General features: G+C 53.3%; 1 protein-coding gene across 1 annotated transcript in view; it reads left to right on the top strand.

The window, feature by feature from the left end:
• IMPA2 (inositol monophosphatase 2) overlaps nt 1–14,361 on the top strand; it is a 55,021-nt gene that overhangs the window by 22,032 nt on the left and 18,628 nt on the right. The window contains exons 3-4 of the mRNA XM_040994846.1: nt 12,263–12,367; nt 13,747–13,792. Of these exons, the coding sequence (XP_040850780.1) occupies nt 12,263–12,367; nt 13,747–13,792 (151 nt within the window). The remainder of the gene's footprint in view (nt 1–12,262; nt 12,368–13,746; nt 13,793–14,361) is intronic.

The raw sequence follows: 14,361 nt of genomic DNA, 5'->3' as shown, positions 1-14,361 counted from the left end.
AGTTCTCACATGTGGCAGCAGGTGCTGTAGCCTAGTCCAGCCTGGCCCATCTCCAGCCTTGACATTTGCCATTGGTTGTGCAGCCTAGGCAGGTCTCTTTAGCTTTTTTTTTTTTTTAAAGATTTATTTATTTATTGGAAAGTCAGATATACAGAGAAGAGGAGAGACAGAGAGGAAGATCTTCCGTCCGATGATTCACTCCCCAAGTGAGCGCAATGGCCGATGCTATGCCGATCCGAAGCCAGGAGCCAGGAACTTCTTCCAGGTCTCCCACACGGGTGCAGGGTCCCAAGGCTTTGGGCCGTCCTCGACTACTTTCCCAGGCCACAAGCAGGGAGCTGGATGGGAAGTGGAGCAGCCAGGATTAGAACCGGTGCCCATATGGGATCCCGGGCGCGTTCAAGGCGAGGACTTTAGCCACTAGGCCACAGCGCTGGGCCCCTCTTTAGCTTTTTAAAACTTTAGGTTTAGGGCATGGCTAATGGAGTGCCACGCTGGCTTCCACAGCAGCTGGTAGACCTGGATATTCATGCGTGTGCTTGGGGCCCAGGCAGGCAGCAGGTTAGGTTCCCAGGCTAGCATGCCACCCTTCTGGAAGACCAGGCTAGAGAATACTGGGCTGGGGAACCCATGCACTTATGGGCACAAGATGGGAGACCTGAGCTAGTTAGCATCAAACACGACCCACCAGCCCACACAAAAGCTGGGCCTGCCAGGGCTGGACTGCAGTACCCACCAATGAGTGTAAGAGCAGGGGGTGGGTCACGTTAGGCTGGGCCACGACACTAACTAGCACATGAGAGTGCCGGAGTCCAGCTCCAGCTGAGCGCAGAACTCAAGAAGGGTGCGTGGAATAGGCGTAGAGAAAATAGACGGACCACCACGATCCCAGGATCATAATGGACAATGCGAGAAGGCTCTCCTCTTTATTTATACAGAAGCCTTCATAGAGGCTGGCGCAGACTTCACACCTGGTCAAGAAGAGTTTACCAACTGTTTCACCTTGAGGCAGGATATCAGCCGTTCTTAACCCTGAGACCAGAAAGTTGCTACTACAATCCTCATTCTACAACTGAGTCTTGAATCAGTTAAGGGAGGAAATGCATCACAGAAGGAAGGACCTAAAGATCAAGGAAAGAGGGAGAGAATAGATTCCCACTACACCTGGGGACGGAACACCCTTGATTAGCATATGGTCAATGGGGCAGCCAAGACAGCAATAATAAAAGGCCCTTGTGCTAAAACGGTATCAGCAACATCAACTTCCAAGCTCACATTGGTAGTAAACACCAACTCCGTAGAGGCAGACAATGCTTAAATAGATTATAGAATTCTCATCGGGGTTGTCCGGTGTCCATGCAAAGGGAGGTACCTGCAGCTGCATTCAGGTGGTTGTAGAGATATCCGCCAGGCCCTGCCTTGCAACAGGAAATTCCTTGCGGCCCTGCCTGCAGTGGAACAATACTCTTCACCCCTTCCTGTCTTCCACACCTACCACACAGACCCCAGCATGAGAGAACTGGGTCTGGGGGCAGATTCTGTGGGGGATATGTGGGCTCACCTCTGTAGGACTGCAATATCCGCTGGCTTGCTCAAGAGCTGGGAGTAGTGATGAGCTAAGCGAGGCATGACCAGGATCTCACTGATACTCACAGGAACTAGGATTGAGAACAAGCCAGGCTGGTCCAGGCTGCAGCACCCACAGATGCACCAGGAATTGGGTGTGGGACAGGCTGACTGCAGCATCCACCACCACACACAAAGGCCAAGACTGGGGGGCAGACTGAGCTGGGTAGGGGTCTAGGATCCACCTGCATGCCGGCAAGAGATCCAAGTCTGGGAGTGGGCCTGGTGGGAGAACTTGGGGGATTATCATGGTGGGCTGTAGCATCCTTACTGAAATGTGAGTCAGGGTGTTGGTCAGGCTGGGCAACACTGCTCCACTGGTCAGCAGGTGTGTGGGTTGGTTCTAAGGGGGGGTGGACCCGGCAGGGCCAGGCCAAACCGTAGCACACTGGATGCACAGGAGCCAGGCTGGGATACAGGCCATTCTGGGCTAGGCTATCACACCTACCAGTTTGCATGAAAGCCAGGGATGGGGACAGGCTGGTCAGAGGTAGACTATAGCACCTACCAGTGGGAGTTGGGACTAGGGGCAGGCTAGGCTGAGCCAGGCTGCAGCATTCAATGGCAAGGGCCAAGACCATGGTTAGGCCATGCCAGGCTGTGTTGGAGCAACCACTGGCAGGTGCAAGGTCTGTGGCTTTGAACAGACCTGGAAGGGAGCTAAGGGGACACCTCTTAGTTCCACTGGTGAGCACAGGACCCAGGAATGGGAGTGGATTGGGCCAAACATGGCTGCAGCATTCCTCAGCATGTATGTGGGCTAGGTCTTGGAGTGGGCCAGGCAGGGCTGGGCTGTGGCATTCACCAGAGAGAGCCAAAATGGTTGTAGGCTGGTCTGACAAAGCTACAGTGCTTTGTCAGTGGTCAGTGTCAGGACTGGAGGTAGGCAAAATCAGATTGAGCCAAACATCCACCAGAGTGTATAAGATTTGCGACTGGAAACTGGTCTGATAGGGGAGCTTGGAGAACTCCCCTGTTAAGATGTAGTCCTGGCTCGTGAGTGCAAGAATCGAAGTAAGGGGCAGTCCAAGCTGGGCTGGGCTACAGTACCTGTTGGTATACATGTGGGTCAGGTCTGGGAGTGGGCCAGACTGGCAAATACGAGAGTCAGGATGGAGTGCAGGCCAGGCCAAGTTAGGATACAACACGTGACAGTTCACATTAGAGCTGGGACTGGGGGTTGGCGGGGCTGGGCTAGGGTGCAGCATCCACCAGCATGAGCTGGGACTTTGGGCAGACTAGGCAGAGCCAGGCTCCAGCACCTGCCAACGAATGCTAAGGTGAGGTTGGTCATGGCAGACTGGGGCTACAGCATCCACTGGCACATGCAAGACACCAGGCTGGGAGTGAGCCTGTTGAGGGTGCTGGTGGGTCCTCCTGCTGGGCCACTTCTAACAATGATGAGCATGGGGGCTGGGTCTGGAGGTGTTCTGGTCTGGATAGGACTGCAGCAACTGTCGGCCTGCATGCAAAGTGGGATTTGGGGATAGCCAGGCCAGACCATTGCATCTGCTGGTGCATACAAGAGCCAAGGTAAGGGTCGACTGGCTGGGCTTTGCCACAGTATCCGCTGGCAAATGCCACAACGGGGTGCAGGTTGTGTCAGACTGAACAGCAGTATGCCCTGGAAAGTGCATGATATAGGACTGGGAGTGGGTCTAGTAGGGAAACTAGGCACTTCTCTGCCAGGCTGTAGCTCCTGCTAGTAGCCATGAGAGCCAGGGCTGGGGGCAGACTAGGCTGGGCAAGGTGACAGTACCCATTGGCATACATGTGGACTGGTTTGTAGACTGAGTTAAGCTGCAACACCCATAGATGTATACAGGAGCCCGATTGGGATGTGATACAGACCGCACTAGTCTGCTGTACATGTTGGCATGTGCAGGAACTGGGTAGAGGCAGGCCTGGTGAGATTATTGGGGAGGGGGGTCACCCCAAGTAGACCACAGTTCCCACTTATGTGTGTAAAGACCAGGTTTGTGGCAACCTGGGTTAGGCTGGACCACAGTACCCATAGGTTTGCAAAGGACATGGGGCTGGGGACGGAGCTGACCAGCCAACCACAGTCTCCAGCGTGTGTAGGGTAATGCAGATGATGGGCTGAACTGGACCACATACTGGCTGGCACATGCTAGAGTCAGGTCTGGGTCATCCTGGGTGAGGTTTCTGGGGGGACTCCCAAACTGGACTACTGGACTCAAAGCTCCAGCCACGGGGAGGATCATAGGATTTGTTGTCTGACTCTGGAGTGTGTGTATGTCAAGACTGGGCCTCCTCAATTGCTGATGCCTGTGCAGTTGATAGCATGCCCAGGTGCATGTGGTATGAGCGGCAAAATGGCCAACTCATTTGGGTCTGCAGAGGATGGCAAGTGCCATGTTGGAAGACAGAGCACAGAGCAGGTTGGACAGCTCTCCTGACTGAGTTTTGGTGGCCAGTGTCTAGGTGAGTGAATGCACTGCCAACAGACCTTGGAAGGATTCTCTCAACTTTGGAGCAACAAGATTAACACTATCTCAGACCAGAAGAACTATTCAGACAGACCAGCATATACCCTCAGAACATTCTTCTCCACATCAGGGTTTCTAAGATGACATTAAATGGACTTACCCCCCTCGCTGGATGCTAATGTAGTTCGGCAGAAGGAAGCAACCTCCTTTCCCACCAGATACAGAGAAAAAGAAAATTGAAAACGTTTGTCCCACCTACCATCCTCCATGCCTCAGCCCTCTCCACCCTTATCAGCAGTCCTCATGGGCTTGCACACTTGTCAACTCTATAAAGAATTTTAAAACAAAATGGAATTTAAAATAATCATAAATAAATAAGTAAACCAGCCATAGGAGCCTAGCATGATCCCTCATTTTGCTAACACTATGTACAAGCACCAGGATCCCATATAGGTGCCAGTTTGTGTCCCAACTGTTCCACTTCCCATCCAGCACCCTGCTTGTGGCCTGAGAAAGCATCAGAGGAAAGATAATTTTAATTATGCTGCCATGTCACAGAATTGTACCCTAAGAGTGCTTTTACTCCTACCTTCATACCTTAGGACAGCTTCTGACAACAGCAGTTGTTGAAGGTTCACAGGCCACCACTGGCTGGCTTGGTGTTTGATGTGAATAGGTGCATGGTGAGCTAGGGAGCAGAGTGCTGCTCTTCCATGTCAAACACCTGTCTCCCTGTAAGCCATCACAACCCAGCCCAGGGCTCCAGCCTAGCAAACCCGATCCAGCCTGTCACTTCTCAAAGGCTACCCCTTCAGAGAGAACCTTTGGAGCAAGCCCCTGCCCTAATCTGTTCACTGCTAACCTCAGACTCTGGGGTTTTTAACACCTGTAGGGTTTGGAACACCCAGTGCTGTTCCATCCGTAGCAGTGGCAAGCCAGCCCTGCCTGAGTTCTTCATCAGCTGTGCTGGTCTGGAGGTTCCTATGGGAACTGTCATGTGGCTATGATGAAAGCAAGGGCTGGGTGCCCAAGTGGCTCTGGTGGAAAGGCTTTAAGGTCAGCTTGACACTGGCACAGTGACATGAATAGCTCTCTGGTGCGTATCAGCCAGGTCCCCTGGACGAAAGCCCTGTGTGGTTGAGCTGGGACCTTGAGGGATGATGAGGTCGTGAGATACGGGCCCCACAGCAGCAGCAGCACTCTGTGCCAGCAGGCTTGCCATGTTATGAGACAGCGTGAGGTCCACACCACCTGCCGGTGCTGTGCTCTTGGCCTTGTCTGTCTCCAGTGTTCCTTAGAAATCGTCCAGCTAAGGTGCCTTGACACAGCTGCAGAAAGCAGGCCAAGAGAGGTGGATGACAGTTAAGTGGGTGAATCTGCGTGTTTCCCATCGCATGCAGGTGAGTACAGGTGTGCCTGCCTCTCCTGCAGCCTGATGGGTACCAGGTCAGCTAGGTACCACAGGTCTTTAGAAAGCTGTGATCGAGAGTGATGGGCCCTAAGGAGGGTATACATTGTGCTCCCCTTGAGCTCCTGCAGGTCCGTGCCAGGCCTCCATGTGGGAGCCACGTGTACCCACCTGTTCTGCACTCTGTGACGGTGGACCTCTCAGAGTTCTTACCATGAGCGGGAGGCTCTGGCTGCTTGAAGCAGCTTCCGGCTCTCACCATCTGCTTCTTCCTGCACTCTGAGAGCCAGTGCTGGATGTGAGCGAAAGCAAGTTGTTGAAGCTCAATTGGCTTCAAAATGCAAATTAAACAAATACTATTTTAAAATATCTTTATTATTTAAAATGCAGTGACAAGGGCCAGTGAGGTGACATGGCAGGCTAATCCTCTGCCTGTAAGTGCTGGCTGGCATCCCGTAGGGGCATTGGTTTGAGTCCTGGCTGTTTTATTTCCAATCCAGCTCCCTACTTGTGGCCTGGGAAAGCAGTAGAGGATGGTTTAGGTCCTTGGGCCTCTGCATGCACGTGACAGACCTGGGAGAAGCTCTTAGCTTCCAGTGTTGGATCAGCTAAGCTCAAGCTATTGTGACCATGTGGGGAATGAACCAGCAGGTAGAAGATCTTTCTGTCTCTCCTCTCTATAAAAATATGCCTTTCAAATAAGTGAATAAATATGGCAGAGAGAAAGAGAGAGAGATTTTCTGGAAGCTTATTCCTTGAATGGCTGGGCTGTACCAAGCCAAAGCCAGGAGCCAGGAACTCCATCCATTTTTCCCATATGGATGGCAGAAACCCAAGCGCGTTAGCAGGATGCTGGATCAGAAGTGGAGTAGCTGGAACTCACCAATGCTCTGACACGCAATTCTGGTGTTGTAAAGTGGCAGCTTTGCTTGCTGTATCAAAATGCTGGCTTCTGTACAAAGTCATTCTACAGCATTATCTCTGAGGTTGGGGCTTTTGCCCATGACTGAGATTTTTTTCTGAAGTACCAGAGTCCTGGGTGTTTAACTGTGTTTTTGCTTATACATATTGATGAGTCTGGAATGAGGGAAAAAATTACACGCCTATTGTCAGGGTTAGTTATGATTTTCTACTGTAACTTAAGAATGTCCTTAGAACATGTTGGCTGAGGGCCACCGGCTGCTTCTAAGGAAGAGCTGGCATCCAAAGTCAGAGCCTTTATCCTCTTTCATCTTCCATTAGACAAATATTTTTAAAGTGTTTTATTTTTTAGATAGATAGAACTTTCATTCACTGATTTGATGGCCTCCACCATGGCTAGTGCACAAGCAGGCTGAAGCCTAGAACCAGGAGCTTCCTCTGGGTCTCTCATGTGGGCTGCAGGAGCCCAAGCACTTGGACCATCTTCTGCTGCTCTCCCAGGCCATTAGCAGAGAGCAGGATCGGAAGTGGGGCTGCTGGGACAGAAACCAATGCCCATATGGGATACTGGTACTTCAGGCAGTGACTTGACTCACTACACCACAACAAAGTCTTCCATGAAACAATATGAATGACCTCCAGGTCATCCCAATGCCCCAGCATCTATCCCCTAACCTGCCATTAAAGTAAAATAGTACCGGGAGGCTGGGGTCTTGACAGGTGGGATCTTTGGAGCATGCTGCTGACACCAGCCACACAGGCTCAGCTTAGTGCTGGCTCCAGCCCTGTCACATGCCAGCACTGTTTGCATTGGATAAATTGAAGTCAGATCCAAGCATAGGTGCTTTGAAAGTGTCCCTGGCATCGTGGCCCCATCGTGAGGTAAACCATGCCAGGTCTCTGCTCTCCGGTAGCTGTGTCCGGGGCTGTCCTGGTCGGCTCAGATGTTAAGAAGTGGCAGCCTGAGCCGTGCGGCCTGTCCAGCTGCCTGTGCTGCCCTTGTTGGAGCCCGCAGAGGGACCCAGCGTCCTGCGGTGTGCCCAGCACAGAACAGTGTCTGTTTATGTATGAGTCAAACAACGTCACCCAGAGCCTTGGCGTACAGAAAGCACGCTTACACTGCCACGTCCAGCTCGACATCTGCTCTCAGGCTTTCCCGGACCTGGACGGCAGCCTGCAGAGCAGCCACTTGGGGACAGAGCAATAGTTTGTGCAGATAGACTGAGTAACACCAAGCTCCTTCATGGAGCGCCGGAGACTGTCCTAACCTTCCTGTCCCAGAGTAAACAGACTTAAGTGGCCACAGGCAAAGTCCCCAGGGCACTTGGCTGTCAAAGTGACAAGGAGGCTTTGTTGCAGCTGTTCAGAGAAAAGGGAAGTAGTTAAATAAACTGTGTCGCGAAGTGCATCACTGTTTCTGGTCACACACTCCCACCCTGAACCCCAGCTGCTCTTTTCCTATCTGTGTCCATGGACTTGTGGAATGTACTTTGAGCTCTCTGAAGAATTGTGTGTGTGTGTGTGTGTGCACTTTAATAACTTACATATTGATGTTATATAGCTGTTCCAATACTTTTTTAATGAAAGAATCACTATTTTATACTTGCATCTGTGCAGAATAGGGTTTGTGGAGTGAACTCTCCTCTCTGCAGAGAGCCATAGAATGTTCCCTCCTGTTCCGCAGATGTCAGCTTCCTGCTTGAAGGAAGTCAGGTTTAAGTAAATAAAAGCTCTGCCTCCCTCATCACACACCAGGGAAATATTTTCAATGCTTCAAAAGCCTGGAGACCATCCAGGTTGCTGTTCACCCTCCACGCACCCTGCCCTGCATGCCCTCTAGCCTCCCGAGGGGCAGGTAGGCTAATAAGCAGGACAGCCAAGTGGCGGGCAAAGCACAAGCCAGGGGTGGGAAACTCCGGGACATGAACATGCAACCACTAAGCAATTCCCACGGTTCCAGGAGGCTGTTTGGCTTAGCAGCTGAGACGGCTGTGTTCTGCCCTGGAGCACCCACCCGGTTTGATACCCAGCTCTGGTGCCTGAGCCCAGCATCTTGCTGATACAGGCTCTAGAAGGCAGCAGTGACTGTAGTTGGCTCCCTGTCTCTCATGGGGGAGACTGCACGGCCTCAGCTCCCTTCTGCAGGCATTTGGGGAGTAAACCACTGGATGGATTCCCCCCACTCTCCCTCCCGTATCTCTTCTCTATCTCTCTCTCTCTATTTTTCTGCCTCTCAGGTTAAAAAAAATAATAAAAGGCCCAGGAGTCAGTGTTGTGGTACTGTGGGTTAAGCCACCCCTGGTGATGCCGGCATCTTGTAGGAGCACCAATTTGTGTCCCAGCTACTCCACTTTCCTGTCTGGCTCCCTACTGATGCTGTTAGGAAGGCAGTAGAAGATGGTGCTGCTGCTTGGGCTCCCATGTGGAAGAACCCGGGTAGTACTGCACACTCCTGGCTTCAGCTTGGCCTAGACCTGACCTTGTAGCCACTTGGGGAGTGAACCAGCAGATGGAAAATCCCTCTCAGTGTCTATGTCTCTCTCTCTCTCTCTCTTTGTGACGCTTTCAAATAAATGGTAGGGTTGTTTTTTTTTTTTTAAGATTTATTTATTTTTAGGGCCCGGTGCAGTGGCCTAGCGGCTAAAGTCCTCGCCTTGCACGCACTGGGATCCTGTATGGGCTCCGGTTCTAATCCCGGCTGCTCCACTTCCCATCCAACTCCCTGCTTGTGGCCTGGGAAAGCAGTCGAGGACGGCCCAAAGCCTTGGGACCCTGCACCCGCGTGGGAGACATGGAAGAAGTTCCTGGCTCCTGGTTTCAGATCGGCATAGCATCGGCCATTGCGCTCACTTGGGGAGTGAATCATCGGACGGAAGATCTTCCTCTCTGTCTCTCCTCCTCTCTGTATATCTGACTTTCCAATAAATAAATAAATCTTTAAAAATAAAATAAAATAAATGTTACAACCCCTTTAAACAAAACAAAACAACAAAAAAAAGATCTTCCGTCCGATGATTCACTCCCCAAGTGGCCGCAATGGCCAGAGCTCAGCCGATCCAAAGCCAGGAGGCCAGAGCCCTCCTCTGGCTCTCCCATGTGGCTGCCTGGTCCCAAGGCCTTGGCTCATCCTCGACTGCCTTCCCAGGCCACAAGCAGGGAGCTGGAAGGGAGGTGGGGCTGTGGGGATTAAAGCCAGTGCCCATATGGTGAGGACCTTAGCTGCTTGGCTACAGCACCTGGCCCCAAATAAATGTTTTTAGTAAATAAATGTTTTTCAAGTCCAGGGTTCAGTGACACTCTCCTTGAGTCATTTCCATGGAAAATATCGTTCGTACTAGAAACCTGAGCAGGAGCGTTGTAGTTGCTGCTGGGTTGAACGACTTTTCACCAAACCCGCTCTCGGGCCCCTCTGCCCACCCCGGTGCTCCCCGACACGTGTGGCCACGAGTCCAGGAGCCCTGTGTATTGGGACTTGGCTTCTTAGGTGTTAATGACTGCTGGCACGTTCTTTCCTCCTCTTCCAGGGCCGTTAAGCACGCCCTCGCTGACTCTCCAGTTTCCTGTTTGAAATTGGGTTTATGAAGGAAAGAAATCCCACGTTCCTCACGTTTCCTGGGCAGTTGTCCTTGCACGGGAGTTGCTGCCCTCCCTCGCTGACCTTGGTGGTGTTTGCACACTGCCTCCATGACCTTGCTCCCAGTTTCGGCCTTGGCACTCGCTCCTGCTGCGTGTGCTTTCGGGGTGTGAACCACTCTCTGATAGCAGAATGCAAAGCCATTTCAGGGGAGGGAACCCTCACAGCCACCAAAAGACACGCTACCAACAGGCTGAGTTCCCGGCATGTTTGACTTAGAAACATGGCCAAGTTGGCACCCCTGGAAGTCATGGGCTCACGGTGCTTGCCTTGTTGTCATGGTCCCCACCATGTCTTTCTCCTGCTGTTTATTCTATCTGGACTGGTCTAGGCAAAACCAGCCCCTGAGCAGGACCCTGGCCAGCTTGCCTGGTTGCGTGACCAGAGGCAGTGCCAGGACTGTGGGGAGGAAGGCGGCTCCCTGAAGAAGGGGAGGGTGCACGTTCAGGCAGAGAAAGGGGCTCCAGTATCCCAGGGGTCGTCTGCCTTCTCTGCCTAGAGGCCATGAGTTCCCGGAGCCAGCCCTGGCTGTCCAGGCTCTCCAAGCCATGGCATCTTAAGTCACACGTCCCGAAGTCGCAGTGTTCACTCTCCACTGCCTAGCAGGCCCTCCGCAACACGGATGTCACAGCCCGTGCACAGAGTGACAGCCCCAGACATCGCAGGGCACAACTGTCCTGTGTGGATGTCCAAGTGCACACGAGGCACTTTGGCCTGGGACAGCGTTGTTGCCTGGTAGAAGTGGGCCCTGTCCATACTGTCCATGGGGCAGCCAGCCACCAGCACCCCGTGAGCACCCGGGAAATGTGGCCAGTGAGACTTGGGAACTGAATTCTTCACACTTGAATCCATCTCGGCATAAGCAATGGGCGCAGTTATGGAAGAGCTGTTTGATCTTTTCATCTTATCAGGACATTTCACCCCTTTCATCTGCCAGCTGCTTGCTATCATATCTCATGGTAGAGACTGTGCCCTGCCCTGCCTGGGTGCTTCCCCGTGGCACAGGCATCCTGTCTTGTTTTTTTTAACTCCTTGTCCCTTGTTGGTAAGAAAAAACAAACAAACAAACACAGCTGCTGCACACATCTCCCTATGGTATAGCTATGGGTTTGTTGCAAAGCCCTTTAGCAAGATTCCGTGCTCATCTCCCAAACCCACGTGTGCTCAGTGCCTGCCTGGGACCTGCGCTAAGGCCCCTTCACACCTGGGAGGGTGCTGGGTCTGCCCTGAGCGCTGCTCTGTGCTGGGAAGGAGGAGAGCCCAAAGCCAGAAGTCCAGGAGCATCTCCCAGGCAGCTGGCAGGGGCCCAAGCGCTTAGGCCGTCATCTGCTACCTTCCCAGGCATAGTTTAGCAAGAAGCTAGTTTGGCAGTAGAGCAGCCAGAGTTCAAGCTGGCACTGCAGATAGGATACATCAGTATTGCAAGCCAGGGTTTAAGCTACTATGCCACAGTACTGGCCTGAAGGCTTACACTGGTGCACCTGATGCAGTGTATGGAAGAAGCCAGAGTCCCCTGTGGTGCAGGTCTGTCTTGAGATGCTGTTTTGTTCAGGTTCCTGATGGGTGGACGACATGAGGATGGCTATAGAGAGTACAGGAGTCTCAGGCCTGGAGCAGGCAGCTGTGTCCCTGAGCAGTGCGAGGAGACCACTCGGGCCAGCAGGAACCCTCACGAGCGCTCAGAGGGTGGGAGCGAGCCAGCAGTGCCATCGTTACCTGGCTCTGCTCTCCATGCCATCCCCCACTTTACCTGGAAGGGAAGCCCGAGACAGGGCAGTGAGGGCATCCTGGGGGAAACAGGAGCCACGGCTCCCATCCAACTTTGGTCACCTGTGTCTGCAATTCCATGGAGGTGTTGGCTGCAGGGAACATTTAGGCCCCTGGTGCCCCGGGTCATCGGACATTATCCATCACTCCTCTCCCAGATTCCTTTGTGATGCCATTGGCCCCTGTCCAGGACTAGGAATACATCAGAGTTTAACTTTGCTCCCTAAGCCCTGCCTTGTACCCTTCGCTGTTTCATGTGCACCTTCCCCACCCTCCACCTGCTCCAAGCTTGTGATGCCTCTTCCCAAACTTGGGTCCTGCAGTTTGACTGAGAAACCACCAGGAAATCTCTGCCCTCGGCTGTTTTTTTTCTCCCTCCCAGGACTGGAAGCAGTTTCGAGCCCAGTGAGTGGAGCCCCCACTGCATTTTCTCAGGCCCCCTTTGTTCTGCCACAGGTTCATTGCAGAGGAGGCTGCAGCCTCTGGGGCCAAGTGCGTGCTCACCCACAGTCCAACCTGGATCATTGATCCCATCGATGGCACCTGTAACTTCGTGCACAGGTGAGTGGAGGTGGGAAGCCCTTCCAAGGCAGAATCCCATCTGCTCTCCTGAATGCTTTGCCTAATCTAAAAGAGCATTTGTAGGGCATGTGTGCACATCCAAGCCTGGGAACAGGGTTCAGAGGTGTGGCCTGTGCCAACCAGTGACTGCCAGGGCCCCAAGGGCAGACAGAGGGCAGTGCCAGCGAGACCCAGGGCTGCTTCCCTACAGGGGCAAACCTCAGTTCCAGAGAGCAGGAAGTTTAGGGAGGACAGGGGAAGCATCAGGGAGGAGACAGGGAGGAAAGCACAGGAAGCTCCCTGACCACAGGCTGGGGCTGAGTGGTTCTCCCACCTGAGCGTGCCTAGCAGCCCTGCAGGGAGTTCCTGGCCCCAGGTCTTGCCTGTGCTAAGGGAGGTGATGGAATGGAGCCATCTGGCACCCACAGCCCTGTGACCAGAGCGCCACACCCTCCCCAACACACTCACCAGGGTGTTCCCCAAGTGGAGCAGCGTCATGTGGGGAGGGCCAGGTGTCCATCTGTGGGTTTCCGGTGACTCCGGGGGCTCCAGAACCACTGTTTACAAGGCACTCTTGGAGGCCTCAGGATCCCAGGGCAGAGTGAGAGCAGCTTGGGAGAAGAGTTTTGGGTAGAAAATAGACATAGGAGCTGACACCAGCCTGGCGGGGAGGGGGCACACATGCATGTGTGGGCAGCAGCAGGGCCCAAGCTTAGTGTTCCCGCCCACCCCACCCCCCCCGGCAGGTGGGGCGTGCTCACAAGAGACCTGCTCTGCCTTTCTCAGGCCCTGGCCTTGGCACGCCTCCTACCTGCTTTTAAGCCCCGATCACTGTCCTAGACAGGAGAGATTATCTCGAAGGCCTTGAACACCCATGTGGTCACCAAACAGAACCCCAGGCATACGGACAAAAACCGAGTGTCGGCTGTGGCTCACTCACTCTGCTCTGGCTGCGTTGGCTGGCTCCAGCAGCGAGGGCAGGGCTGGGCTAGGGTTGCGAAAGGTGGCCTGCGTGGGGAGACTACAGCCTCTGAGAGCCTCCGCTGAACCTCTTGGACTGGCTCCCTGGGAGGGCTGTGGGGCCCTGAGGTCTAGAAGTCCCCTTATTAAAGTCATTCCCCATTGGTCTTGGGATGATCACCACTGAACTGCATCAATCTCCCGTGGCTCTCAGATGCTGTTTTTCTGTTGAGGTCCACTGTTGCCACAAAGCCAGAGAAGTCTGTCTTGGAAGCAGTGAATAACATTGTGGAAAGTGGTTTTGTTTTGTTTTTAATAAAAACAGGCCAGCCAAAGCACACTGAGGCCCCCATGTTCCTCCCAGGAGGCCCCACACAGCCAGGAGGTTGTCAGGCACCAACTCTTCTGTTTCCTTACAGATTCCCCACCGTGGCTGTCAGCATTGGATTCGCTGTGCACCAAGAGGTATGCGGTCTTCCCATCTGCTCCCTCCCCACCTGTCTTCACTATGACTAGGGAGTGCACGGAGATGTTCTTCTAAGTCCACAAACTATGAATGAGCCTGGAGCAGTGTGTGTGTGTGTGTGTGTGTGTGTGTGTGTGTGTGTGTGTGTGTGTGTGTGTGTGTGGTTGGGGACCAGCCCGGGGCATTGCCCTGGAAGGAGACCTTTCCAGCAGATGGTCCCAGTCAGACTCCAGTTGACCCCTGGAGCGTGTGATCCTGTCACAAAGGAAAAAGAATTCCTATTTTGGGAGAACCTTTTGCATCCCGATATTCTGTTGATTCTGGGTCTCCCTCAGGCTGGGCGTGGGAGAACGGACCTCTTTGAGGATTCCCTGGAGACCTCCTAAGCCAGGCGCTGTCCCAGGACCTGCCCCAGAAGGAAGGGCTGGGGCAGTTACTTCTTCGTAGTTGTAACAGTGCTATGGAAACAGGGCTGGGGTGTCCAGGCATCCTACAGGGAAGCACCTGCGCATCCCAGTACTTGGTTCCCAGCAGAGACGCCGAGAGCAATTTGAATCCATCCCAAAAT

This window comes from Ochotona curzoniae, unplaced genomic scaffold (assembly GCF_017591425.1).
Source record: "Ochotona curzoniae isolate NIBS_2020 unplaced genomic scaffold, NIBS_Ocur_1.0 contig_908, whole genome shotgun sequence".
Classification (NCBI taxonomy): domain Eukaryota; kingdom Metazoa; phylum Chordata; class Mammalia; order Lagomorpha; family Ochotonidae; genus Ochotona; species Ochotona curzoniae.
The sequence above is the reverse complement of the archived record's forward strand: the minus strand, read 5'-3'. Positions and strand labels throughout refer to the sequence as shown.